The sequence below is a fragment of the Eubalaena glacialis genome, chromosome 2 (assembly GCF_028564815.1).
Source record: "Eubalaena glacialis isolate mEubGla1 chromosome 2, mEubGla1.1.hap2.+ XY, whole genome shotgun sequence".
NCBI classification, from domain to species: domain Eukaryota; kingdom Metazoa; phylum Chordata; class Mammalia; order Artiodactyla; family Balaenidae; genus Eubalaena; species Eubalaena glacialis.
This window is the reverse complement of record NC_083717.1, coordinates 26,465,341-26,492,429: the sequence shown is the minus strand read 5'-3', so window position 1 is coordinate 26,492,429 and position 27,089 is coordinate 26,465,341. Positions and strand designations below refer to the sequence as shown.

General features: G+C 39.4%; 1 protein-coding gene across 3 annotated transcripts in view; it reads right to left on the bottom strand.

The window, feature by feature from the left end:
• Positions 1-406: 406 nt before the first annotated feature.
• The window catches only part of LOC133084870 (dihydrodiol dehydrogenase 3), a 37,967-nt gene continuing 11,284 nt past the window's right edge, over positions 407-27,089 (bottom strand). The window contains exons 2-11 of one of the 3 annotated variants that reach the window (XM_061181665.1): positions 23,359-23,408; positions 18,309-18,346; positions 14,637-14,804; positions 13,668-13,784; positions 12,436-12,513; positions 11,579-11,701; positions 9,871-9,980; positions 8,774-8,939; positions 6,348-6,430; positions 407-479 (exon numbers count right to left, since the gene is read on the bottom strand). In XM_061181665.1, the coding sequence (XP_061037648.1) occupies positions 407-479; positions 6,348-6,430; positions 8,774-8,939; positions 9,871-9,980; positions 11,579-11,701; positions 12,436-12,513; positions 13,668-13,784; positions 14,637-14,804; positions 18,309-18,346; positions 23,359-23,408 (1,006 nt within the window). Of the gene's footprint in view, positions 480-4,084; positions 4,128-6,347; positions 6,431-8,773; positions 8,940-9,870; positions 9,981-11,578; positions 11,702-12,435; positions 12,514-13,574; positions 13,578-13,667; positions 13,785-14,636; positions 14,805-17,119; positions 17,204-18,308; positions 18,347-23,358; positions 23,409-27,089 lie in introns of those variants that run through there. The other 2 variants (XM_061181666.1, XM_061181667.1) reach the window with 2 other exon arrangements.

Below are 27,089 nucleotides of genomic sequence, written 5' to 3'. Positions count from 1 at the left end.
TTGTACTTCTATCAGAGTGGTCTTAAGTAAAGTGTTGTAAAATAATAAAGACATCATTAACTTTTTGCAAAATTTTAACTCATATTTTTAATGAGTAAATTTTAAATTCCAGATACACTTACATTACTGTAAATTATTATAAGAGAATGTTGAACAATTATTAACCATATGCTGGACTAGAAACCCCCACATACCAATATCTTTCTTGTTTTTCCAATGATGAAGCCCCTTCTTGACCACACATCGTTTGAAACACTTAGCTATCTTACACTGCACTACACCACACACACACACACATACACACACAATTTAAAGGAATGATTAATGAGCGTTTTTCAAAATGTTAACCTTTAGTAAAGAAATAAAACTTCAAAATGAAAGAAAATTTGCTTTTTTACCTTTTCAATCAGAAAAAAATTATTTCATTTCTTCTTCTTTGCTTTATAATAAGAATATCCAGTCCTGACAAGGGTGCAATCCTGAAAAGGGTAACAAAAAAAGACTTGCTGGCAAGGTGCTTAATGGAGGTTAATTATTGATAGTTTTTGCAGTATGCAAACAGACTGTTGGAGGGGTCATACCTTTCACCCAGTGTATGACTTTTAAAGAACTATCACAATGTAACTCCCCCCAAATGATAAATATTTTATATAACTTATTATCTTGCTCAACATTATCCATAAAGGAAAAACCTGTAAACAAGTTAAATTATAATAAATTTGGGAGGAGTTAGGAAAATCATGAAACATTGATACAATGGAATGTTATGAAGCCAAATAAAATTTAACATGTACAGTGATGTCAACAAAATGCTAAGCTGTGATTTTGGAAATTGTGTGTCCATTTTCATTTGTCTCAAGGGATTTTTTAATTTCCTCTTTGATTTCTTCAATGACCATTGGTTTTTTAGTAGCATATTGCTTAATCTCCACTTATTGTTTGTTTAATTTTACTTTCTATAATTGACTTCTAATTTCATATTGCAATCAGAAAAGCCTCTTGATACAATTTCCATCATCTTACATTTACTGAGACTTCTTTTGTGGCCTAGAATGTGATCTATCTTGGTGAATGTTCCATGTGCGCTTGCAAAGAATTTGTTTCCTGCTGTTTTTGGATGGAATGTCCTTTAAATATCTGTTAAGTCCAACTGGTCTAATGTATCATTTAAGTCCAGTTTTTCCTTATTGATTTGCTGTCTGGATTATCTAACCTTTGATGTAAGTGGAGTGTTAAAGTCCCCTACTATTATTGTATTCCTGTCAATTTCTCTATTTAGGTCTGTTAATATTCGCTTTATATATGTAGGTACTTCTAAATTAAATGCATATTTGTTCACAAATGTTATAGACTCTTCTTCAATTGATGCCTTTATCGTTATATAATGCCCTTATTTGTTTTTTATTATGGACTTTGTTTTAAAGTCTACTTTGTCTGATATAGGTATTGCTAGAACAGGTTTTAGTTTTGGTTTTGCCTCCATTTGCATGGAGGATATTTTCCATCCCCTGACTTTCATTCTGTGCGTGTCTTTAGCTCTGGAGTGAGGCTCTTGAAGGCAGTATGTATACTGTTCTTATTTCTTTACCCAATCAGCCACTCTGTGTCTTTTGATTGGAGGATTGAGTCCATTGACATTTAAAGTGACTGATAGTACTGTACTTATTGCCATTTTGTTACTTGTTTTCTGGTTGTTTTTGTAGTTTTTCTTGTCTTTTTCTTCTTTTAGTCTGTTATCTTTTGATTTGATAACTTTATTTGTGTTATATTTGGGTTACTTTCTCTTTAATTTTTGTGTATCTACTGTAGGTTTTTGATGTGTGATTACCGTGAAGTTTATATATGTCAACCTATACCTATATCTACTTGTTTTATACTGATATCATTTAAGCTCTAACACATTCTAAAAGATCTACATTTTACCCTCTCCATCCTGACATTTTGTGGTTTTGATGTCATATTTTACATCTTCATGTCTATCCCTTAACTATTTAATTTAGTCTTTTACATTTGTACTAGTTTATTTAAGTGGTTGATGCACCACCTTTACTATGCATTTGGCTTTACTAGTGGGATTTTTCCCTTTTTATATTTTCTTATTTCTTGTTATAGCCTTTTCTTTTTCACTTAAGGGAGACACTAATATTTCTTGTAGGGTGAGTTTAGTGGTGATAAACTCAGTTGTTGCTTGTCTGGGAAACTCTTTAGCTCTCCTTCAATTCTGAGTGATAATCTTGCTGAGTAGACTGTCCTTGATCATAGGTTTTTTTTTCCTTTCAGCACTTTAAATATATCATGCCACTCCCTTCTGGCCTGCAATATTTCTACTGAAAAATCAGCTGATAGCCTGATGTGGTTTTCCTGGTATGTGACTCATTGTTTTTCTCTTGCTGCCTTTAGAATTCTCTATTTTTAACTTTTGCCATTTTAATTATAATATGTCTGGGTGTGGGCCTCTTTGGTTTCATCTCGTTTGGGACTCTCTGTGATTCCTGCACCTGGATATCTTTTCCCTTCTCAGATTTGGGAACTTTTCTGCCATAATTTCATCCAATATATTTTCTGCCTCTTTCTCTCTTTTCTTCTCTTTCTAGGACCCCTATAATGCAAGTGTTAGTGCACTTGATGTTATCCTAGAGGTCCCTTAAACTGTTCTTATGAAAAATAATTTATTCTTTATTGCTGTTCTGATTGAGTGATTTCCACTATTCTGTCTTCCAGGTTGTGAAAGCATTCTTCTGTATCACCTAACCTGTTGTTAATTCCTTCTGGTGTATTTTGTATTTCAGTTACTGTATCCTTCAGCTCTGATTGGATCTTTTTAATATTTTCTAGTTCTTTGAGGTTCTCATTGTGTTCCTCTACTATCTTCCCACATTCAGTGAGCATTTTTATTACTATTGCTTTGAGTTTTTTATCAGGTAAATTATTTATCTCTCTTTTGATAGGGTTTTTTTCCCTGAGGTTTTATCTTGTTATTTCATTTGGAACATGTGTGTTTTTCTTCTAATTTGTTTGGTCTTTTCTGTTTGTCTCTATGAGATTAGGCAAACAGTTACCTATTCCAGAGTCTAAAGGTGTGTCCTTGTGTGGGAGCATCTCTATGTGGTCTGCCTGTGACCAGTGGCATTGGTGGGATCTAAAGTGAGCACAGGCCATGTCTTCTCCCTAGGTGAGCTGGCAGCTGCTGTTTTGGTGGGAGATAGGGCTGGAGTCAGAGGGACCAGAGCCAGAGTTAGGTGTGAGCTGAGGCTTCTTCTAGGCTCAATGGCAATTGGTGACCTGTTGGGGGTAGGGCTAGGGCCCAAAGGGCTGGAGACACACTTCTGAGTTGCCACCACTTTCTCCCTGTGCATGTGATGGCTGTCTCTGCCTTAGCAGGGACCAGTGCCAGAGCAGGAGGGGATGGAGCAGGAGGCTTTTGGCATGCACTGAGGTAGTCCTGGCAGACCGGCCAGAGCATCAAGCAGAATCCAATCTGCTGTCTCTGTGTTGGGACTGAAAGCAATCAAGTCCGTGCACACGCTCTTGAAGAATGGAGTCTTGGTTTCTTACAGCTCTCTGGTAAGCCCCACTGGTTTTCAAACCAGCCAAGGGGGCTCATCTTCCCAGTGCCAGTCCTCAGACCTGGGGTGCCTAATATGGGTCTTGTACCCCTCGCTCTTTAAGGAGGATCCCTGAGCCTGTTTATACTCCTCTGGGTCACCTGCTAGGGGTGTGGGTCCTGAATGGATTGCTTCTCCTGCCCACCTACTAGGCTCTGTGAGGTTCTTTCTTGATAGCTTGGGTTGTAGAGAGCCATTCTGCTACTCTTCAAGTTGTCTGCAGTGAGAGTTACTCTATGTGTAGTGGTAGTTTTGATGTCTTCATGGAGGAAGGTGAGTTCAAGGTCCTCCGACTCTGCCTTTTGATCCCCCTCCTGAGTATCCTTACTTTGAAATCTTTATTATTTCACACACACCAAAACATGCAAGAAGCCTTAAACTAGAGACACAGATTTTAATTAGCTCCAATGATTATAGCAATTCTCACCACACCCCTAGAATCAATAAATTCTGATACAACCATGGCGGATCACTCATAATCAATATTCTTCAGAAAATGGATAGTCAGGGTGATCAGCAATGCTGAAAGAGAAGGAGGGATATTAATTTTATTAACTCTGTCTCACACTTGTCAAGGAGAGTGTTCCTCTGTGGATGCAGTTAGGATGCTCTAAAACTCTAAATTTACAACCAACTCATTTACAACATACATATATGCAGGCTCCCGGTCCATATGTCAACTGCATCTTCATATCCAGTTCCCACATTCACATGCAACATAAAAGCCACAGTGATATCTACCTTGGTTGGAATTACAATTTCTAAGAAGGTCTAAGAACTATAGATGAAATGCTAAGGTCACTTCAGCCCCAGGTGGAACATTTGGCCCTGGATGATGACAATAATCACAGTAAGAATTTTGCTGATCTTTTTCACACATCCATCCAACACATAAACATGGAGCACCCCCCAAAATAGAGGGTGCTCTGTTAAAAAACTTCTAATCTCTTGAGATATCATGTACACATAAGTAACTATACCGATAAAAAGGGATTACTATTTTCTTAATTTATAATGTATTAAAACACTGGTTATCAAGGAATTAGTATTACTGCTGTTTTCCTTTTTTTCCATGTTTTTACTTTTCTTTCTAAGTTTGTCTTTTTCAATTCAATTCATTAAAGAGTGCATTCTGAGCAATTCCACGTGCCAGGAGCCATGCTGTTGACCTACGTCCACAAATATGAGTAAGTCTAGGCATTCACAGCCTAATAAGGAGAACACAGAAGTATACTTCAAAGATTTGAGTACAGAAAAGTAGCTTTCCACCTTTTTTTCATTTATAATATCCTTTCTCAGAATCATGATATAGCTTTACAAACAAGAGAAAGAGTTTTGACATCTTTCATTTGAAACTAGATCTTTATCAATAATTTGTATTCCCTTCTCTCTAAATTCCCTTCCAAATTTCTCTGTTTGATTAGTCTTCTTTCTCTTCAGTCCTGATATCCTCCTGCTGTAATTGAACATGGAATTCTATGTTTGTGAATTAAGTCAAAGTCGAGGAGGTAGGGGCTCCCCAGGGGGTGGACTCCTGATGGACAAAGGCAACACTGAGGTAAGTCTTAAATCAAGAAACCAGAGAGACCCACACGATCTTATCTGGATGTATCCTGCTAAGGACACAGCAGTCACTCACTGGAGGGTCAGTTAAGTTCATGACCTAATTGTAATTCAGTTTGGTGAGATTACAAGGATGAGGAAATGGAGTTGTAATAGGGAAAAAGGTCCAATGAAGAGATAAATTTGGAAGAAATGGATGATGTCTTGGGAAAGAAATGCACATTAGGGAGAAAAGCCACCAGACATTTAGGGGAGGGGGTGGAAGCATGCCCCACTGTGCCTTCACAGCACCGACGCACATTGGCCTTTATGGGCTCCTCCTCCATAAAAATATTAACATGACATTTTACAATTGTGTTAGGATAAAAATGAATGTATCCAGGCTGGATTCACTGTTACATAGTCATTACTAATACAAATCATTTTCCCCTGATTTAAAAAAAAATAAAGGTGAAACATTTTCCTAGGTCCCTAAAAGAATAGAGGGCTGTAGGCACTGTGCCTTCTGTATCTAATGGGTACGTCAGCCCTGAGAGGAAGTACACCAGGCACAGAGATGAGGGGCATAAAGTAGTGAATTCACCACAATGTGAACTTTGGTGATTTTACTTATGAGTTGTCCTGGGCCCTGCTAACATTTTTGTTAGGTCAGAGACTAAGCCCTGGAAGAAACCTCTGGTCTGAGGTCTACAGGAAGCCCTGGTTTACTCCTACACTGGAAATCAGGCCTGCCTTCCTGGTTAGGGAAGCTCAGTTTCTCTGCTGACCTGCATGCTACAGAAAACAATGTGTGTGGACCTCCCTCCCACCACCCCCATCCCACCACCCCCATCCCACCCATCTAGGTCATCACAGAGCACCAAACTGAGCTCCCTGTGCTATACAGCAGGTTCCCACTAACTGTCTATTTTACACATGGTAGTGTATATATGTCAATCAAAATCTCCCAATTCACCCCACCCCTCCACCCCCCACCCCCATGTCCACAAGTCCGTTCTCTACGTCTGTGTCTCTATTCCTACCCTGCAAATAGGTTCATCTGTAAGGGGATATATGTATACATATAGCTGATTCACTTCTTTGTACAGCAGAAACTAACACAACGTTGTGAAGCAATTATACTCCAATAAAAAAAAAAAAAAGAAAACAATGTGTGTGAAATATATACAAGTCACTTACAAGAGTAAATCATAATATCGTACATTACTGTTGAGGCCATCAATTGCTTTCATGTCTTCTGGAGTCAATTCAAAATCGAGAACCTGGAAGGAAGGGAAGAATCACATTAACCTCTCCCCCAAGGAGTTGGCCTCCCCCTGGGAACTGGAGGATTTTCCAGCTGGATGGACGCAAGAATAGAGTACAGGGAAGACTTGCCTGTCCTCAGCTTCCAAGTGAACCAGCCTGGGAACACTTTTGCGGGGTTCTCCACCTCTCTTTCCCACTCCCTCTCCTTTTCTGCTCCATTTCACACACACACACACACACACACACACACACACAGTTTGCAAGGCATCAATCCCAAATCTTTCTAAGTGAATTACTTGTGACAGAAAACAAACAAAAATCTTCTTTTTCCAAACAAAGGGGCAGTTGGACAACCTGGACAGAATACTCGTACTTGACCAAACATTACACTGATTTTTCCTTCCCAACACCCCTAAGCATGACACAGCTTTGAGCTTAAGCAAGTATTGGAAGGAGGACCCCCCACACTCCGTGAAAACCTATCCGAGAAGCCCATACCAAACTTACTCATTCTCTATGAATAAATTGAACAAAAAAGATTATGTAAATGCCTTTGTACAGAAAGTTATGAAATGTATTTGAAATATTAAAGAATACCTAAATAATTAGAAATTCATATCATAGTCATGGAATGGAAATCTCAATCTTGAAAAGAAATCAGTTTTCTCTAAAGTGATCTAGTGTTTCAATGCAACATGAACCAAAGACTTAAAGATTTTTTCTTTTGCAGAAGTTGGTAAAGTGATACTAAATTTTATATAAAAGAACAGCTAGTCAAGAGCAGCCAAGACATCCTTAAAGAAGAAAAATGTACCGTTCTTTAAAGCAAGACTTATTTTCCACTACAATAAGACAGTGCAGCAAAGTAAATAGCTAACTAGAAGAAAGAGGCCAGAAATGTACTTATGGACACTTGATACATGACAAAGTTGACAATGAAAATCTGTGGGAAAATATGGACATTTAGGTTTCTATTTAAGTATATGTATATATATCCATTTTCATGTCATATTAGAAAATCAGTTCCAGGTGTATTACAGGGCTAAATTTGAATGGAAAGACAAAAACAAATTTTCAGGGTAATATTTCCCTGCCCCTTGAATTGGCCTGACCTGTAACTTGCACTGGACAATGAAATTTGCCAGAAGAAGTGGCGAGTCAGTTCTGAGCCTAGACATGACAAGGATTTTTTTTCCCACTCATTGCCTTGGTATCATACCACTGTGCTGAGATGAAGACCAGGTTAGTGGCCACAGTCTAGCCGACTATACATGAAAAACCATATGGAGAAGAGGGCTGGCTCCTCTGACAACAGCCAAATCCACCTGCTAAAGCAGCACTGCCTAGCTGCTCTGCATTTGACTGCAAATACATGAGAGGGTCCAGCCAAGGAGAGAACAGCTTAGATGAGTGCAGGCTAATTGTCATACCACAGAATCATGAGATGCATAAATGATTTCTGCATTAAACCCCTTAATGGGGGGGGAGTTTGCTGTACAGCTATGGCTAACAGTATAATAATCATCTCATACATATAAATCAAAAGACAGACAACCTAATAAAAATGGATGAAGTCTTGAACAGGAACTTCACAAAGGCAGAAACTCAGGGAGATTAGAAGTATGAAAATGAAACTACGTTACTATTCAGAGGAATGCAAAATAAAACCATGATGACATGGAGGTTGAAGATCACTGCTGTAATCTGCGTGCTCCACAAATTCGTATGTTGGAAAACTCACTCCTACTGTAATGATATTAGAAAGTGGGACCTTGGAGTGGTGATTAGGTCATGATGGTGAAGGCTTCATGAATGAGATTTAAATAATATCATATATCATATAAGAGACTCTGAGAGCTCCTTTGCCCCCCACTACATTAAGATACAAGGAGAAGCCTGTGACCTGGAAGAGGGCCCTCACGCCACCACACGGGAATCCTGATCTCAGACCTCCAGCTTTCAGAACAGTGAGAAACAAATTTCAGTTGTTTCTAAGCCACCCAATCTGTGGTATTTTGTTATAGCAGCCCAACTGTCTAAGAAAATCATAATTCAATTTCGTCAACTGAGAATAAAGAAAATAAGATATCACTTGCAGGGTGACAGAATAAATTGCAGATGTAATGCTGGAACTAAAATCTCCATTTTCTGTCCAATCTTAATCCTATCCAGCCATGCCACCTCTCCTGTTGCCACATTAGGAGGAGAAAACCATTAGGAATATACATAAGGCATATATGCATGACAAATAACAGGTAATTCATCTTGGCCCAAAGATAGTCTTGAGAGCTGGACAAAGAATGACCCTCGTGAAGGATATTATTTAGACCCCCTATGCCCACAGCCCCACTCATCACCTGCATGTTCTCTTTGATCCGCTTCTTATTGTAACTCTTGGCCAGGACCACAACCCCACGTTGCATCTGGTAGCGAAGGGCAATCAGCGCTGGGGTTTGCTTGTGCTTTTTTGCAATGGCACAAAGAACTGGGTCCTCCAAGAGAACTGGGTAGCTCGGGTTCACCCTGGAAGGAAATTCAGAAATGCTGAAGATCTGAGACTGAGTATTCAGTTTGTTAGGAGGCTTCCCAAACAGACCAAGTAAAGTAGGTCCACTCTAGACCACTGCTTCTCAAAATGTGGTCCATGGACCAACAGCATCAGTATCACCTGGGACCTTGTTAGAAATGCAAATTCCATGGCTTAACTGCAGACAAACTGAATCAGAAACTCAATTGTGGCACCTGGCAATCTGTGTTTACAAAGCTCTCCAGGTCATTTGGATGCATGATTGAGTTGAGATCAATGCTTCCACAATCATGGTTTTTTTCTGTTTTACATCTCAGTGGCTGTTTTTATTCTCCAATCACAGCCCCAAAGTAAGTACAAGAGCATGAAAGGAGAAAGAGAAGGAAAAGACAGGGATATTTTTTAGTTTAATTTTCTCAGGTATTGATAAAAATTGAGTAGTCTCAAAATGAGAACTATTCATTTCATCATTACTTACAGTGCGCAATAATTCTACAGATGTTTACAAAAATGGTTCAAATTGTAATTTTTTGGATCATGATAGACCTGGGAGTTACATGTTATTATCCTGATTTTATACATAAGGTAAGTGAAGCTTGGAGAGTCTATTACTAGTAATGTGTTCCTTAGGTAATAAATAAGTAAATCATGATTTAAGCTTATGTCTTAGGTCTCAACCTGGGGATTATATATAGATTTTAATACAGACACATGTTATTGATCAATCTACAACAGGACACATATAATATAAGAAAATTGGCTGGGTGATGGGAATACAAAAGAGAAGGATTCCTTCCATTCCTCCCCTCTCTCCCCCAAGCAAGTTGAGAGTTATCTCCAGAGCATTGAGTATGGTATGACTAAAAATATTTCATCAAAAACTGAATTTTAGGTAAACTCTCCATTGTCTTCATTAGGGTTCATTACCAATCTTTTAATCGTTGGGATCCCAGAGCACCATAGGCAACAAGAACAATATCGTTTGACTTGCAGAAGTCCAACAGTTTGCTCTGATTGAGATAAGGATGACATTCCACCTGTAGAAGGCCAACATAGAAGAGTTTCAGATTATATGAAATGGTAATGTAAATATGACAGAGAAATGTTAGAAGTTAAAAAAATCTAAAGAAAAAAACTGTGTAACATTAAATTTAAACTGGAAGTATCAACGTCAAGTAATGATTTTTTAAAAAAATACATTTTATATCTCTGTCCCTGAAAAGGTAAAAAATAATGACATTCCTGAGAACAAGCAACTCTAGGGACCAGATCTCAATTACTAAATACACTACCAGGAGACACGCCTAATTCCAGATCTGAGACAGGAAAACAACTGTTTGAGTCTTGGACATCAAATTTTGCAAAGAATTTGCTCCAAGGCTCATGAAGAAATGTCTGAAGTACTAAAAGAACCAGTTTGATGGGGATCCCACTGGTGACATTTGGGTAGATTTGAGCATCAAAAGGAATAATGAATAAAAGCAAATGTAACACTGAGAGTAAATAAAAATCCCTGAGTCCCAAGTGATGAGAGAGAGAGAAAGAACAAAAATATTTGCCTCCACTGATGGTGATTATTACAATAAATCCTTTCTCAGAAACTGAGAATTAAGGGGAAGGAGTTAAGTTTTTACCCTGTCTTATAAGAATAAGGTATTTTATGCTGACTTAATGACAGAATTTTATTTTTGCAATAAAATGTCAGGTAAGAAGATCAAAAAGGGTATTTAAGTTGAAAATATTGAAAAACATCCCAATGAAATAACTAATTCAGGTGAAAGTCGTTGATGGATTCTCAACCATTATGTGAAAATTTGGGGAGAATCTAACTTCCCCAGATGACTAGGTAATTTCAACAGGGAAAATACACATTTCCAAACAAAAAATCTAGCTACCACTAGCTTTACCAGGAGAACAAAAGTACCATCATTCACAGTGGGACAACCTGTCATCACGTGCTTCCTACTGGGGTGCATTTGAAGGGCACAGCATGCAAAGGACGTGTTCTTGTCAAAATGTTTAACCTTAAGGTAGTAAGGAGTTCAGCTCTATCTACTCATTTACAGGAATTGAGAATAGAGAAACAAATTAACTAACATCACAAGATGATAGTCTGATAAATCTATTATATTTGTCAAAAACCTGTCTGGATATCATGGTTAAAAAAAATGATTGAGTGACCACCATGCTAGGTTAAAAGAGCTTGAGAAACATGTCTCAAAGTGACATGTGAATTACAATGAGATTCAAGTCAACAAAATAAAAGTCAACAAAATTCAAGTCAACAAAATTGGATGACCATCCAATTTCTGGTCATCCTTTACAGCTCAGGGAAATGCCACCTTCCTCTAAGTTCTGGGTAACTATTCTAACCCTCCTTTGTCTCCTTTACCTTCCCTAAATTCCTACCCACAATTTAGCAGGAAGCCCTCCCCATCTTTTCCACCAAGACTTTATCACACAGAGATACCATTCTGGGTTCTATTCACGCCCTTCCAGGCAGAGGCTCTGCTCTCTAGAATCTTCTGTCCCACAAAGGTAGGATGAATATGAGGGGAAGACAAATGGACATCTGGCTCTACTGCAGGAAGGAGGTTATGAAGAGCAGAAAGGAGAGGAAACGGAGGCTGCTCACCTGGTTGCAGACGGGCTTGTACTTGAGCCCCGGCTTGTTCAGGATCTTCTCCAGCTGTTTGCGGTTAAAGTTGGACACCCCGATGGACTTGGCCAGTCCTGCATCCTTACACTTCTCCAGGGCCTGGGGAGGAAGGGGTGGTGAACATGATTTGCAATGGGCTATAGAGCAAGAATAAATGCTGAAAAATGCTAACACTGTCACCTGTCAAGAATTAGCATGGATTATCAAGAAGAAAAAAGGGGAAGAAGGTTGTGACACAAGAATAAGAATTACGGGACTTCCCTGGTGGCGCAGTGGTTAAGAATCCTCCTGCCAATGCAGGGGACATGGGTTTAAGCGCTGGTCCGGGAAGATCCCACATGCCGCGGAGCAACTAAGCCCGTGTGCCACAACTACTGAGCCTGTGCTCTACTGCGAAAGGCACAGAGCCTGCGAGCCACAACTACTGAAGCCCACATGCCTAGAGCCCATGCTCTGCAACAAGAGAAGCCACCACAATGAGACGCCTGCGCACCGCAGTGAAGACCAAACGCAGCCATAAATAAATAAATAAATTTATTAAAAAATAATAATAATAAATAAGAATTACTGTCTCCTCCTTAGAAAAACCCAGAAGAAGATATATCACACTGAAGGAAAGAGATGCTATCTTCATTGTCCCAAATTCTTCTCCGTTCCTCTCTGTGAACATTTCAGCAATGATTTCGTCCACACCACCCCAGCAATAACAGCCCTTTAAAGTTCATGAACTGCTGAATCTGATGGTCCACAGCCCATTCTCACAGGTGGAAGAAATGAAGGGGGTTCCCCCTCTCCCGGCTTCCTCTCCTGGGCTCTCTCCTCCACGGACTCACCTCCCACGTGCGACAGAGATCCACTGTGTCAAATATCATTTTTCCATTTTCATCTTTGGGAAAAAGTTCCTCCCCTGGCTGGAATAGGATAGAAGCAGTCATTTTAAAGATGTCACTAAATAATTTCCCCACACTTAACCAGGCTGCCAGGCACATCTAGGAGCAGGACACTAAACATCCATGAGGTAGGTGTAGCAACATTCTAGATCTCTTACACTTACTATATGTTTTAATAAATAGAATTTTCCTAGGTCCCAAAGGGGACTCAGAGTGACTTATGTAAAGAATGGCAATAAGTTACATGGCTTTATTTCCAGAAAAAAAGTGCAATCTTGACTTAAGCCTGACAATCAGATTTCCTTTTCCCTCTGAACATCTGATAGCCCTAGGGCAGTCACATGAATCAGCAAGGCTCTTTTTAGGTTAATATGGAATGTGGAAGATCCAGACATGCTCTCAAATGTTAATGACCATGAGCCTTGAACTGATCAAGGTTAATTTGCCACTGAAGGAAAATGTTGAGGTAAAAATAAAGCAAACCAAGAGTACTACAAAGTTAAGGGATAGAAAAAAAAGGAGACATTTCTGAAGAGTACTGCAAATCCTTAAATCTATCCATGGCTGGGACTTCCCATCTACATAGTCCAATAAACACTTTTGCATAGGGTAGCTTGAGTAGATTTCTGTAACTTCAAGAGTTCTATATAATGCAGTTCTTAATGGCTAAGTGCAGTCTACAAAACTCATTGTGAAGACAGCCAATGGTGTAGGCAAGGTCTCCCAAGTCCCTATAAAGGCTGCTAGGTTTAGACCCACCCAGAGAGAACACCACCAACTCTGGTCAATTTGAAAGGGTGAAAGAGGAGATAAACTTATCATGTTCAAGTGTAAGGCAGCTTCATTGCTCACCACTGCTGCACCAAACTGTGTGTTCATGAAATCCCCAAGAGGCTCGGGACCCTGTGTTGAATGCCTCTATTTTTATTTCCTCAAGTTTTTGAGGCAGAGGATGTGAGATTGTTGAACTCTTTTCTCTTGGAGGCATGGAAAGGAAATTAAGGATTCAAAGAAACCCAGTAAAAAGATAATCAGAAATTATGATTTTGGGACTTCTACTCTAGTGTAATCATCCCTACATCTTACTAAGAAAAATCTGAATTCAACCGTCCATGCAAGTTGATAGATATTCTCACACAAGAAATAAAATAGATGTGATCACACAAATCGCAAACCTTCAGAGCCGCTGGCAAATGAATAATATAGAGATCAACATAATCCAGTTGAAGATTTTTCAGTGACGTTTCCAAGGCTGGTTGAACCAACTCTGGTCGAAGGAAAGTGGACCAAAGCTGCAGAGGTTAAAGAATGGGAGCTATGTTAAATTAATGCCTTAGGTAATTTTGTTTTTCTTCTTTCACCTAAAAATTAGACATTTTTCCTGATTAGAAACAGATGACCACAGAGGAAAACCACTCTGTTTCTTTTTCAGTTCCATTTTTGATCTAACCAACCCAAGTAAACTTTATTATTTGATTGATTTTATCATCAGTACATCATTCACAATAAAAAGAAATGATCCAAGAAATAAAGAGTATTATCAAATAATTACCATACTCATCATCTGAATTATGTTTGATAGAGTTTAACAGCAGTTCACAAACTTAATCTAATTCTATGAAAGAATCAATCCTCTCAGCAATTAGTATCTGTTTGTTTACATAACTGTAGGAAAAGTGCTTTGAACATATTAATATGAGCAGAACATAATTCAAGACACTTTTGCTAGATCTAGTGTAATATACAAACTGCCTCTCCTATTGCTCTCTCTCATTGATGGACGTAAGAACTGAGATTTAGAATTTGAAGAAATTTTAGAAAGTCCCCTAGATGATAAGGAAAGCTATAATCTGATCACAGTTCTGTCTGATTCATTAGCCCATATGAAATCACACAACTCTGGTCTAGGCTCAGAGAAGTAAAGTGACTTTACCTTAAAATTAAAATTTGAACACAGCAATGATGAGAAAGCCATCATCACTCTCATTTTCTTTTTGGATACTAGATTTAATATACAAATATGTGTGAAAAAAGTTGTACCAATAAGCACAGTTCACCAAACAACTACTGGTCTTATTATATAATTGTCACCTGTGCACAATCACGTTGCACACATGTGCACACTCACACAACACACACAGCACCTTTGAAGTGTAGAATATGTCTTCTCTCTTCACGGTGCCATCTGCAATCTTGCTGCGAATGGCCTGTCCAACCTGCTCTTCATTTTGGTACAAATGAGCACAGTCAATATGGCGGAACCCAACATCAATAGCAAATTTGGTGACCTCCAGAGCTTCACTCTTAGGAACCTACATAAGCAACAAAGGTACTAGTTGGATATCCACAGGATTATGAGATTGCTAAGACGCAAGCTTTGATCTTCCCAAGAATCAACTTTTCTTCATGCCTTTGGTTAGTTCTGCATGTGTGGTGATGAACCCATAACAGTTTCCCTGAATGTTCCTGGTAAGTAATTAAAGTTGGACATCCAGGAAGTCCTTCAATCCCAGGCAATCACTGGCTCATCACTGGCATCAGAGGTCCCCAAGACCACCTCCAGTTTCAGTGATTTGCTGGAGGAACTCATAAGACTGAGCATAAAGTTGTAGCCATGGATATGATTTATACAGTGAGATATTTTAAGCAAAGTCAACAAAGGTATAAGGTTCATGGTACAAAACATCAAGAAACAAGGTGAACGCTTCTAAGAGTCCTCTGTCTACCAGTGTAGCCACACAGAATACACCAAATAAAAACCGTATCTATTCAAGGTGTACAAAGTGATGTTTTCATATAAGTATCTATTGTGCAATGATTTACCACAATCAAGCTAGTTAACAGATCCATCTCCTCACATAGCTAACTTTTGGGTGTGGTGAGAACACTTAAGATCTACTCTCTTAGCAAATCTCAAGAATATAACCCATTATTATTAACTATAGTCACCATGTTGTACATTAGGTCTCAAGAACTTATTCATCTTATAACTGAAGGTTTGTACCCTTTGACCAACATCTTTACATTTTTCCCAGCCATGTCCCCAGCTTCTGGTCACCATGCCTCTATGCTTCTATGAGTTTGATCTTTCTGCTTCTATGAGTTTGATTTTTTAAGATTCTACCCATAAAGAGATCATGCAGTATTTGTCTTTCTATGTCTGGCTTATCTCACTTAGCTTAATGTTCTCTGGGTTCATCCATGTTGTTGCAAATGGCGGGATAACTTCTTTTATAAGGCTGAATAATATTCCGTTTCTGTGATTCAGAATCTTTTCTTTTTCAAGGAGGTAGATACTTGGTCTAACTGCCCTTTGTTGGGTATAGTCCTGGTTTTCCTTAAATGCACGGGCATTCGGAGATGTACCCAGGAATTAACCATTGAGCTTCAGGAATAGCCTGGACCCTTCCCTCCCCTCATCCCACTTTACGCTGCAAATTAAACATGCCCTGGGGCTTCCCTCATGGCGCAGTGGTTAAGAATCCGCCTGCCAATGCAGGGGACACGGGTTGGAGCCCTGATCCGGGAAGTTCCCACATGCCGTGGAGCAACTAAGCCTATGTACCACAACTACTGAACCTGCGCTCTAGAGCCCGTTGGCCACAACTACTGAAGCCAACATGCCACAACTACTGAAGCCTGCATGCCACAACTACTGCAGCCGGCGCGCCTAGAGCCCGTGCTCTGCAACAAGAGAAGCCACCACTCGCCACAACTAGAGAAAGCCCACGCGAAGCAAAGAAGACCCAACGCAGCCAAAATTAATTAATTAATTTAAAATAAATAAATAAATAAACATGTCCTGTCTTCAATCTCCAAAGTGTCTCTGAATATTTCCTTCTGTTTTTTAGATGAAAAAGGTGAGACTCAAAGTTTAAGGACCAGTTCTTTGTCATGCAACTATATACTCCAAAGACAAGATGGACAGCAAACTTTCTGGCTTCCAGTCTAGCAAATTGTCCATTTTGCCCCTCTTACACCCAAGCACTGAAGATTATAGTTTAATTTAAAAAAATTACAAAAAAACAAGAATTGAAACCTTGCCCTATAAGACTGTAGCTTATCCCCTCAAGTGATATTATATATTCCATTAGAATAAGTTTCCAAGCAGAAACAGAAAAACAAGGCAAAACACAGGCGGAGCATTTCTCGCCTGGCACCTAGCAGGCACAACACAGTAGAAGAGCAATTCTCTCCCATTATTTTTCATTCACCTCATCTTCAGGACCTTTTACCTCAAATACTTCTTTTCGGAAAGAGGAAAGAGTTCTTGAATGAATGAAACATACAGAGAAACCACACCATTGCAATCACCCTCAGAGCAAAACAGCTGACAGTCAGTGTTCTTGATGGCTGAGTTTCACTTCTTCTGCCAAGCTGGGAAAGAGACGGAAACTGGAGGGAAACCCAGAATAATCGGTAGGTGACCACAGCTTCACACCCTGATGCCGAGGGAATACTGAATGCTTTCTCCCCTTTCATAGGGGATGGTTGTAGCCTGGTTAGTAGAACCAAGTGACCCTCCCAGAGTCGCACAAGAACTCAATGACTTGACAACCTAAGTCCGCTTCCACTCACGTTACATCCGTTTTCTTTTCTAACCCTAACCCCAACCCACAACTGTTACCTCCTCAGGGGCATAGGTTCCAAATCCCAGAACGGGAACGAAGTGGCCATCATTAAGTTCCAGACACTGGCGTTTGGGGTCCATTGCCTGTTGCTCCTCTGACGAAGCAGACTCTGATTTTTTCTTCTGTCCTCACAGGCTATGAATAACAGGAAGGTAACACCCCAACTGTACTGTCCAATGTTAGCAGAAGTATTGCAGGAGGAGCATGATTAAATCAGTAGCCATGGAGTAAGGAATATTTGAAGGCAATTAACTTGTTTGGGTTTTTTATCAGAATAATATTAAGTATCGTATAATGATAAATAAATCACTAATTGCTTGGAAATATTTTACCTCATATTTTTAATAAGTAAATTTACAATTCTGGATCCACTTACATTACTGTAAATTATTGCATGGGATTTGCTGAACAATTACTGACCATATGTTAAGACTAGAAACCTCCACATACCAATCTTTTTTGTTTTTCTGATTATGAAGCCCAGTCTTGACCAAACATCAATTGAAACAATTAACTATATTACAGCACACACACACAAACACACACAACTTAAAGGAGTGACTAATAAGCATTTTTCAAAATGTTAGCACTTAATGAAGAATGAAGACTGCAAATGAAAATAAATTTGCCTTTTGACATTTCCCACCAGCAAAATTATTTTGCTTATAGATGGGGGTGAAATCCTGAAAATGATACCAAAATCAGACATTCTAGCAAAGTGCTTACGGGAGGTTAATTATTAATAGTTTTTACTGTGTACTGTATGCAAGCAGAATCTTTGTTCATACCTTTTACCTAGTTAGAGAACTTTTGAAAATTGTCATGATGTAAATGATACTTTATATAATTTATTATCTTGCTCAACATTATTCATAAAAGAAAAACCTGTAAACAAGTTAAATTATAATAAAATTGGGAGGAATTAGGGAAATCGTGAAACATTGATACAAAGGAATGTTGTGAAGCCAATTAAAATTTAACATGTAGATTAATGTCAGCTAAATTGTGAGGTAGGAAGTGCTGAATTCTCCCATGGAAACATAAGGAAAAAAACAGAAACTTGCCATAAAACCTCATAGGCGTTCTGGAAAACAGTCAAACAAAAACCTAGAGCAACAAAGTGAACACCCAATTAGGAAAAATCCAGAACAGAGTGGTAGGACATTTCATGGTGTTTTTACTCACCTGTACCCTCCTCCTGCCTGGTGCATTGCAGTCTTGATCTGTAAAGAACAGCAGCTCAGCTCCCAGTCACATCCCTCAGACCAGAATGATCACAGAAAACCTTATTTGCAATGTCACAACCTATTTGGGGGCTGTCTAAAGACTGGTGTCTGCTTCACCTAACCCTAAGCTTAGACTGAAGGGCAGCTGGAATGGTTCATTACAACTGCAGGGGGATTATATATGCACAGATGCCAGGGAAAGGGGATTAAGGGAGGAGACATAGCATAGACCACATAAAACCCTGAGTAGAACTGGGGTGTGGATTTGGGGGATAGTAAGGCATTCATGTATTCAGGAGGATCAAAAAGCTACACAGATACCAGGCGAGATGCAGAGTCAGAAAAGAACTGAGTAGCCCTTTAGCTTTCCTGTTGGGCTGATCCCAAGACTAGGAGCATACCAAGCTAATTAGTGAAGGACAGTCATGGCATGGAACAAATCTTCAATGAGTGAGTATTTTCTTGTTGTTTCAGGTGCCCAATTGTAAACACACACACAGAGACACATACACACACACACACACACAGCATACGAGAGAGAAAGGAAGGGAAGGAAGGAAGGAAGGAAGGAAGGAAGGAAGGAAGGAAGAAAGAAAGAAAGAAAGAAAGAAAGAAAGAAAGAAAGAAAGAAAGAAAGAAAGAAAGAAAGAAAGAAAGAAAGAAAGAAAGAAAGAAAGAAAGAGGAAAACATGGTCCATGAAAGGAAGAAAATAAATTGGCAGAAACTGTTCCTGAACAATCACAGGTATTAAACTTAGTACACAATGAGTTTTAAAACCACTGTCTTGAAGAGGAGATCCAGGTGGCAGAGCAAGAGGATGCTGAACTCACCTCCCCCATGAGCACATCAAGATTACATCTACATATGGAGCGATTATCACTGAAAACACACTGGGGACCAGCAGGAAGGTTCTTACACAGCCAAGGCTGTAAAGAAACATCCACATAGAGTTGGGTGTGAAGGGAAGAAAAGCAATCAGATCAGGACTTGTGCCCCCCCCCCCAAGGAAGGACACAGAAGAGGAGGGGGATTACAGGGATTTGGTCTCGGAGATCCTCGCGGGAGAGTGAGCAGTTCAAACCACATACTGGGCACCACAGCCCTGGGTATTGATTTGTAAATAAAATACAAACTCACACATTTGTAAAGGAAAATCATGAAGGAAAATGTACCAAACGTTCAATGTAATGGGCTAGTTACAAGTTATCTTTATTCTCTATCCTTTCCTTTTTTCCCCCAAATTTCTGTAATTTGCATGTATGACTTTAATGATCAGGAAAAACAAACATCCTTATCTTTTTCATTGAAATATAGTTGACTTACAATATTATATTATTTCAGATGTACAACAGAGTGATTTGTCATTTTTATAGATTATACTCCATATAAAGTTATTATAAAATATTGGGTATATTCCCCATTATTCTAGGTTGTAGGGTTTTCCCTTTCAGCACTTTAAATACATCATGCCACACCCTTCTGCCTACATAGTTTCTACAGAAAAATCAGCTGATAGCCTGATAGGGTTTTCCTTGTATGTGACTCGTCTTTCTCTTGCTGCTCAAACCTGTGTCCCTTGCATTGGCAGGCAGATTCTTAACCACTGTGCCACCAGGGAAATCCCCCCTTCTTTCTCTTTTATGTCAACATTTTGACATTGAGACCTCAAAGCAGTAACCGTCTCTTTTCCCTCTGGAGCTGGATTGACCATCATGCAGAGCAGCCAGACCTAAATAGACCAAAGGACCTGGGACAATGAGTGTCTTTGTGGATCCAGTCCCTGATGATCAGGGGGACCGCCAAGACTTGGTTCTGTATCTAAAATACAGTATGTTTTTCAGCTTCTATTTTCCAAGAAAGATCACTTCCAAGAAAAACAAAGAACGGTGTTTTCTTCTTACTCATCTGAATTTGTGGCCAGAAATCATGAACACGATTATGCAAGACTTTTCTAGTTATCAGATCAAGAACAATAGATGTACTTGCTCCAGGACATGAAGAAATTGTTCTCATTGAGGACAGATTGGATGAACACCCAGCAGATGTTGAAATGCATGTTACCTAAGAAGAGCTCTTTGAATGCTTTTCTGAGAATCTGAGCATTTTCTTATACAAGAGTATCAACTCCTTCCATAATAAAGATGTTTATTGATGTAACACTTTATTCCTGCTGTGATCTGATGCTTTCACTTATTCTGTGACTGTGATTGGCCTTCAAGTTCCCTCAAACTCTGAGATTCTGTAAGTGCAAAAATACAAAGATGAAGAAGAATAGGTAGCGCCTCTGAAATATAGAGGGGAGGGAACAGAAGAAGGAACTGGGGGAAGTGACCAAAACACCTTGGCCACCTTCAGATGGAACTAAGGGTCACCCGGTCCACACATTTACTTTGGTTTTGGATGCACTGTATAGAAAACTGGAGTCAAAGGAAAAAACAGAAGAGTAACAGAGGTCACTTCTGAAGGGTGTGGAGAGAATACACCAAACTGTTCAGTGTGATGTTTGTGAAACAATGTATTTCCATTCCTATGTGTAGGCTGTTCACATACAGATTATGAGAAATTCAACCATGTCCAAGTCGACCAGTTGGAAGACACTAGGACTACTTCAAGGTGTAGATCCAAATGCTCTTAGAAAACTCTTTGAATTCAGTAGGGAAGAGAAAAGGTGGTCGTCAAGACAAACTCTTAAGGAAAAGGATATAAAAACCTTAAATTTTGCATCAATAGGAAGGGATAATCAAAAGATTAATTATGGAAATATTAAGCATGAAAGAGTAAGGGTCACCAAGTAATGTCTGGGACGGTTGAGAAAAGGCGATTTGAGATAAAGTTTTATGGTATTTCCAGGAAGTTCCATTCTATTCAACTTTATCAGACACATGATTTGCAAAGATCTTTTTTCCCATTTTGTGGATTGACTTTTCACTCTCTTGGTAGTTTACTTTGATGCAAAAAAACGTTTTGAATTTTGATGAATACTAATTTATGTATTTTTTCTTTTGTTGCCTGTACTTCTGGTGACATATCCAAATCCAATGTCATCAAGCTTTCCCTCTAGTTTTTCTTCTAAGGGTTTCATATATGTACCTTGTATGTTTAGGTCTTTGATGCATTTTGAGATTTGTGCGTGTGTGTGCCTGTGTGTGTGCGTGTGCATGTACGTGTGTGCGTGTACGTGTGTGTGTAAGGTAGAGGTCTAACTTCCTTCTTTTGCACGTTGATATGTAGTTTCCTCAGCATTGTTTGTTGAAAGGACTGCACTTTTCCCATAAATGATCTTGGCAACCTTGTCAAACAACATTAGCTATATTTGAGTTTATTTTTGTATTCTGTTCTATTTCACTGGTCTTTATATCTGTCTTTATGCCATTACCCACACTATTTTGATGATAGTAGCTTTGTAGTAAGTTATGAAATCTGGAATTGTGAGAAACCCAAATCTGTTCTCTCTTTTTACTTTACTTTTTCTTTTCCAAGACTTGTTTCTTTCTTTTCAAGATTGCTTTGTCTATTCAGGGTCCCTCGAGATTCCGTATGAATTTTAGGGTGAGATTTTCTACTTCTGCAAAAAAATGATGTTAGGATATATATAAAGTTCAATGGAATGTGTAGATCACTTTGGTTCATATTGTCATCCTAATATTAAGTCTTTCATTCACGAACATGGTTGTCTTTCCAATATCTGTGTCTTTACTTTCTTCAAACAAATTTTTTAGTTATACATTTGTCAACTAAAAAATTATTCACAACCTAAAAGTTGAGAGTTATGTTTTAGTCGGCAGAAATTTTTAGGACTTCAAGCCCGGGAGACAGCATCTCAAGTAACCCTGAGAGAACTGTTCCAAGGAAGCAGGGGGAAGCCAGGTTATATAGAAGTTTTGCAACAAAGGGCAGGTAGTCTGAATATCAAAGATAATTGTTAATTAACAAAAACCAGATTATCTCAAGTTAAGGAATTTAGCACTTTTCTATGTATGGGAAGATGCAAGAGTCTAGGCTCACTGAAATCACTCCTTTGCTATGCATCTCAGCTTCTGGGACCAGTGTCCTGTGTTTTCACATGCTGAGTTTCCTCAGGGCTCACCTTACGGAGTGGCTGCAGTCTGATGACTGCTAGATGGCAGGTATTCTGTTTCCTCCCTGAGTTCCCTCAGGGCTCACCAGCTCACCATAGGCTGTGGCTGCAATCACTGATGACTGTGACTTCCTTTGTTTACTGATATGGCAGGCAATATTCCATTTATCACATTTCTTTTGCCTTTTTGGTTAAGTTATTTCTAAGTATTTTTTTGGTAATATTTTAAATGGAATTGCTTTTTAAATTTTCTTCTCAGACGGTTCATCGTTAAGGTATAGAAATGTAACTGATTTTTCTGTGTTGATATTGTATCCTACACCTTTGCTGAAATTGTTTATTAGTCTAACGTTTTTTGTTTTATCTCTACGGATTTCTACACACATGATCATGTCATCTCAGAACAGAGGTAATTTTACTTATTTTGATGTAGAGTATTTCTTTTTTGTTTGTTTTCTTATTTTAGCTGGAACTGCCAATTCTATGTTGACTAAGAGTCGCAAAAGCAGGTAAATTTTCATATTATTTATCTTAACAGGAAATGCTTTCCAGAATGAAGAAGGGGACAAGAGGAAGGGAGGGAGAGAAGAGGACATCTTGAGTTATAAACAAGCATTCTCTTGTGCCACAAGTAAATAATTGCTTTTATTTCTCCTCACCCATTTGTAAAAGAGACGTGCCCCTGTAGAGAGAACAGCAAATATTTGCTCATCAAAGGTCTACCCTTTCTGACCCTCAGTTATCTAAATACATCTCTACAGGCGGTGCACCCCTTCCCCATGCCATTTTCGGGGAAATGTTTGCTACTTCTAGGAATGCCATTTATTATTTGCCTTTATCTCATCTGGTTTCCATGCCAAATGCAGACACATCTTATGATAAGCCTTAAAAACATAAGTGCACCAAGAGACCCTTGGTCTGTGGCCTCACCTCCGCCTCCTGTGAAGCTGGACACCAGCCATGGAAACACTGGAAGAGAGCTGTAAGAAATAGAATGATTTTAAAAATAAAAGCCCTCATTTCGTGAGCTTCCTTCCATCCAGTGGTACCAAAAGAGAGAAACTGCGAGGCTCAGAACCTGTGCAGGCAAAGCAGGGGATGTATTCTTAGCAGTCCTATTGTGCTATATCAAACAGCTTTGTTCACTGTGAGTCAGCAACATTTTTGAAAGAGGGAGGTTGGAGTTAATGGTATAGAAACACTTTTGGATGATCACGCTTGGTGAACATGAATGCTCTAATGAGGATTAGTGTAGAAGAGAAATGTCCTCGGGGAATGTGTCCATAGGAGCCTCTCTAAGCAATTTTAACATTTTATGTAAACATTACCTGTTGGTCAGATATAGTCTTCTTGTGTATTCCATGCAAATGGGACAGAACATTGGATTATGTAAGTGTAAGAATGTCCACTGAATGTGTAACTAGAGATGTTAAAACTTGCTCCTGGGGAAATGCAAAAATTCTGCAGCACTAACACGATTTGGGCCACTTTTACTAAACGTTGGGATTGGCAAAGGTGGGGCTGCAGTAAGTGTTGTAACTAGAATTCAGTTATTCAGTTCAGTAAATATTTACAGAGTCTCTCCTACATGGAAAACACTGTTCCTAATTTTTTTTTTTTTTTTTTTTTAGGTCATGCACGTAAGAACAAGCTTAAGAGTTTTGAAATTTGCTTTTGCAGGACTATAGCCTCAAATCTTGCCCTGGTTCTAAAATGACAACCTTCTTTGAAACAGGGACACAGGAGTAATTATTGCTGGATCTTGAAGCCCCTTGTCCAGAGGTAAACCTCCCAAACCATGACCTAGAAGACCAAGGATTACACATGGATTATGCCATGGAAAAATATCAGGAATTTGAGTGCATTTGACTCTGTTATCTGTTGGTTATAACACACTTGGCCAAGGGAGCCCAACAGATTGAAAATCTGGCTTTTCTAAAATGCAGACTTTGGGCTGGTCTAGGAGCCTGCCTTCTTAATCCAGATCTTCCTAAGAATCGACATCAGGGAATTTGTACTAGTTGCTGGGGGATCAGCCCCAAATAAAGACACTCCAACTTCAGACAATGGAACTGCCCCTTTGACACCAAAAATCTAGCTGATTTCAGCATCCTAAATTTCCTCCGCCCCCAGACCTTATACAATCCATGAACTGTGGAAAGAGCAGAGGCGCCCAGAGTCCAAAAAGCGTAATCAGGAGACACACTCAAGACTTGAGGAGACCCTAGTCTTTTGCTCCACCCCAAGAGCACCTATCCAGACTAAGAGCAGAGCCTGCAGGGCAGCTGCTTGCACCTATGGCCATCCCTGTTCCTGGTTTTCAGGCCCAGGAAGGTTAGACTAATCGTGGAATGAGAGAAATAGTAATAGCAATAGCTATATTTATTGATATTTTTCATCAGTTTTATTGAGGTATACTTTACATATCATGAAATTCACTCATTCTAAATGTACAGTCCAATGATTTTTAGTAAATTTATAGAGTTTTGCAATCATCGCCACAATCCCGTTTCAGAACACTTCCAACACCCCCCAAAAGTTCCCCTGTGCCCATTGGAAGGCAATTATTGCTCCCAAACCCCAGTTCTAAGCAACCTCTAACCTCCTTTCTGTCTAAAGAGTTTTGCCTCTTCCACAAATTTCATATAAATGGAATCATACAATGTGTAGTCTTTTATCTCCTTTTTTCATTTACCAAAATATTTTTGAGACTCATCCATGTTGCTGCATGTACCAATATGTTCCTTTTTATTGTTGAAAAGTCTTAGTCCAAAGTTTGAATACTTGGAACTAAAAAGCATCAGTCTGATCCCATATTCCTCCAAGAGTGGTTCCTAGATAACCCCTTTCAGAATCTCAGGGTTGCCTGTTAAAAATGCAGATTTGGGGGTTCTATCCCAAACTTCCTGCATCAGCATTATGCAGTGATGTATAATGTATTACTGGGGTAACTGTATTATACACAATGTATCAATGGAGGTGAGACCAGGAATCCATATACTTAATAAGCACCTCCAGGTAATTGGTATAGACCCCAAAGCTTGACAAAACCACCATCTAACCAGGCTTTTACAGGAAATCTACTAAGATATTTGAATATACCTACTCTGAGAAGTTTCCTCTCCTAGCAAAACAACCACTGTTACTTTAGACATTCTTTATCCTAATGTTTAAAACTTTCATGATTCACATTGACTTTTTATAGGTTATGCTGCATTTCATTAGTTGCACATTCTTCCACATAAAATGAAATCAAGGTGCATCTTAAACTTGACAGTAGGTCATCATTTAATGGGCAGAGTTTTTTCTTTCTTAGGTAGCACATAAAGTAATAGTGCATCTTACAACTGTCAACATCTTAGATTTGAATAATGATGGTACTTGAGGCTGAGAACCACTAAACTCTGCAACACCCAGCTTTGCAGGGCACATATGGAAGTATTATCGGTCGTGACTATGAATCCATCCTCATACATAAAAACACATATGAAAGTCTTCAGAGAAGATATAACACAAGAGCTCCCTGCTGAAAAGTGAAGAGGTCTTAGGGTGGATTGAATGGTGGCCCCCAAAAGATATGTTCACCCTATAAATGAGATATTTGGGTAAAGGGTCTCTGCGGGTGTAATTACGTTAAGGATCTTGAGATGAGATCATCCTTCATTATCCAGGTGGGCCCCAAATCCAAGGATAAGTGTCCTTATAAGAGACAGAAAAGGGGAAGACATAGAGAGAAGAGGAGGCAGGGTGAACATGGGGGCAGAGATGGAAGGGTCGCAGCCCCAAGCCCAGGAACCCCTGGAACCAACAGAAGTTGGAAGAGGCAGGAAGGAGTCTCCCCTGGAGCCTGCAGAGGGAACGTGCCCTTCGTTCTCCACAGGTAAAGACAACAGGTATTTCCAAAACGTTGAGCTCCTCCAAGGATGTGAGTGGCTCTAAGTATTCCTCAGTGAGACACTGATCTATCCGTGCTCTACCTTGGATTCATGATCAGAATCCTTATTAGCAAATTCTTATGCCACAGCCAAAGGCAGAACTCAGAGCATCCTGTGAGGAAAAAAGAGTTTGAATAAATTGAAAATTTTCATCCTGAAATAAACCGAGATGTAATGTTGGCAATGAATCATTTTAAATATTTGAGGTTTTCTTATACGGTCCCCCAATCTGTTATTCATCCCCACTTGGGACAGGATCAGAAGAGCTTATTTCAGTCAGAAGGATTTCAGTTGGACTCCAGGAAAGTGATCCTGGCCCACTTTGCAAAGAGAACTTCGGCGTCATCCCTCATAGGGTTGAAGGGTTGGTGGACACCACCCCCTCTGACTCATGTGCCCCTCTGGGAAGGTTAAGGGAGCCTCCTGTCAAGACAAATAATGACATTATGCAACCCTCATGCTCTGAGAGATAAAATGCATTCACTCTACCGTGATCTTCATCACCATTATTTGCTGAAACAAAGCAAAATCAACTTCCAAGGTAGAGTCAAGCTGACGTGGGCTTCTCAACACGGTTTAGCCAATGCTTCCCTCTCGTGTGTGGCCGTGACATTGCATGAGCCCAGGATTGTGACCACAGAAAGAAAAGAGTTTGAGGAAAACCTAGAGACGAAACTCCCATCAACAGGCTTATTTCACAGACAAGGAAACCCAAAAGACCTGGGT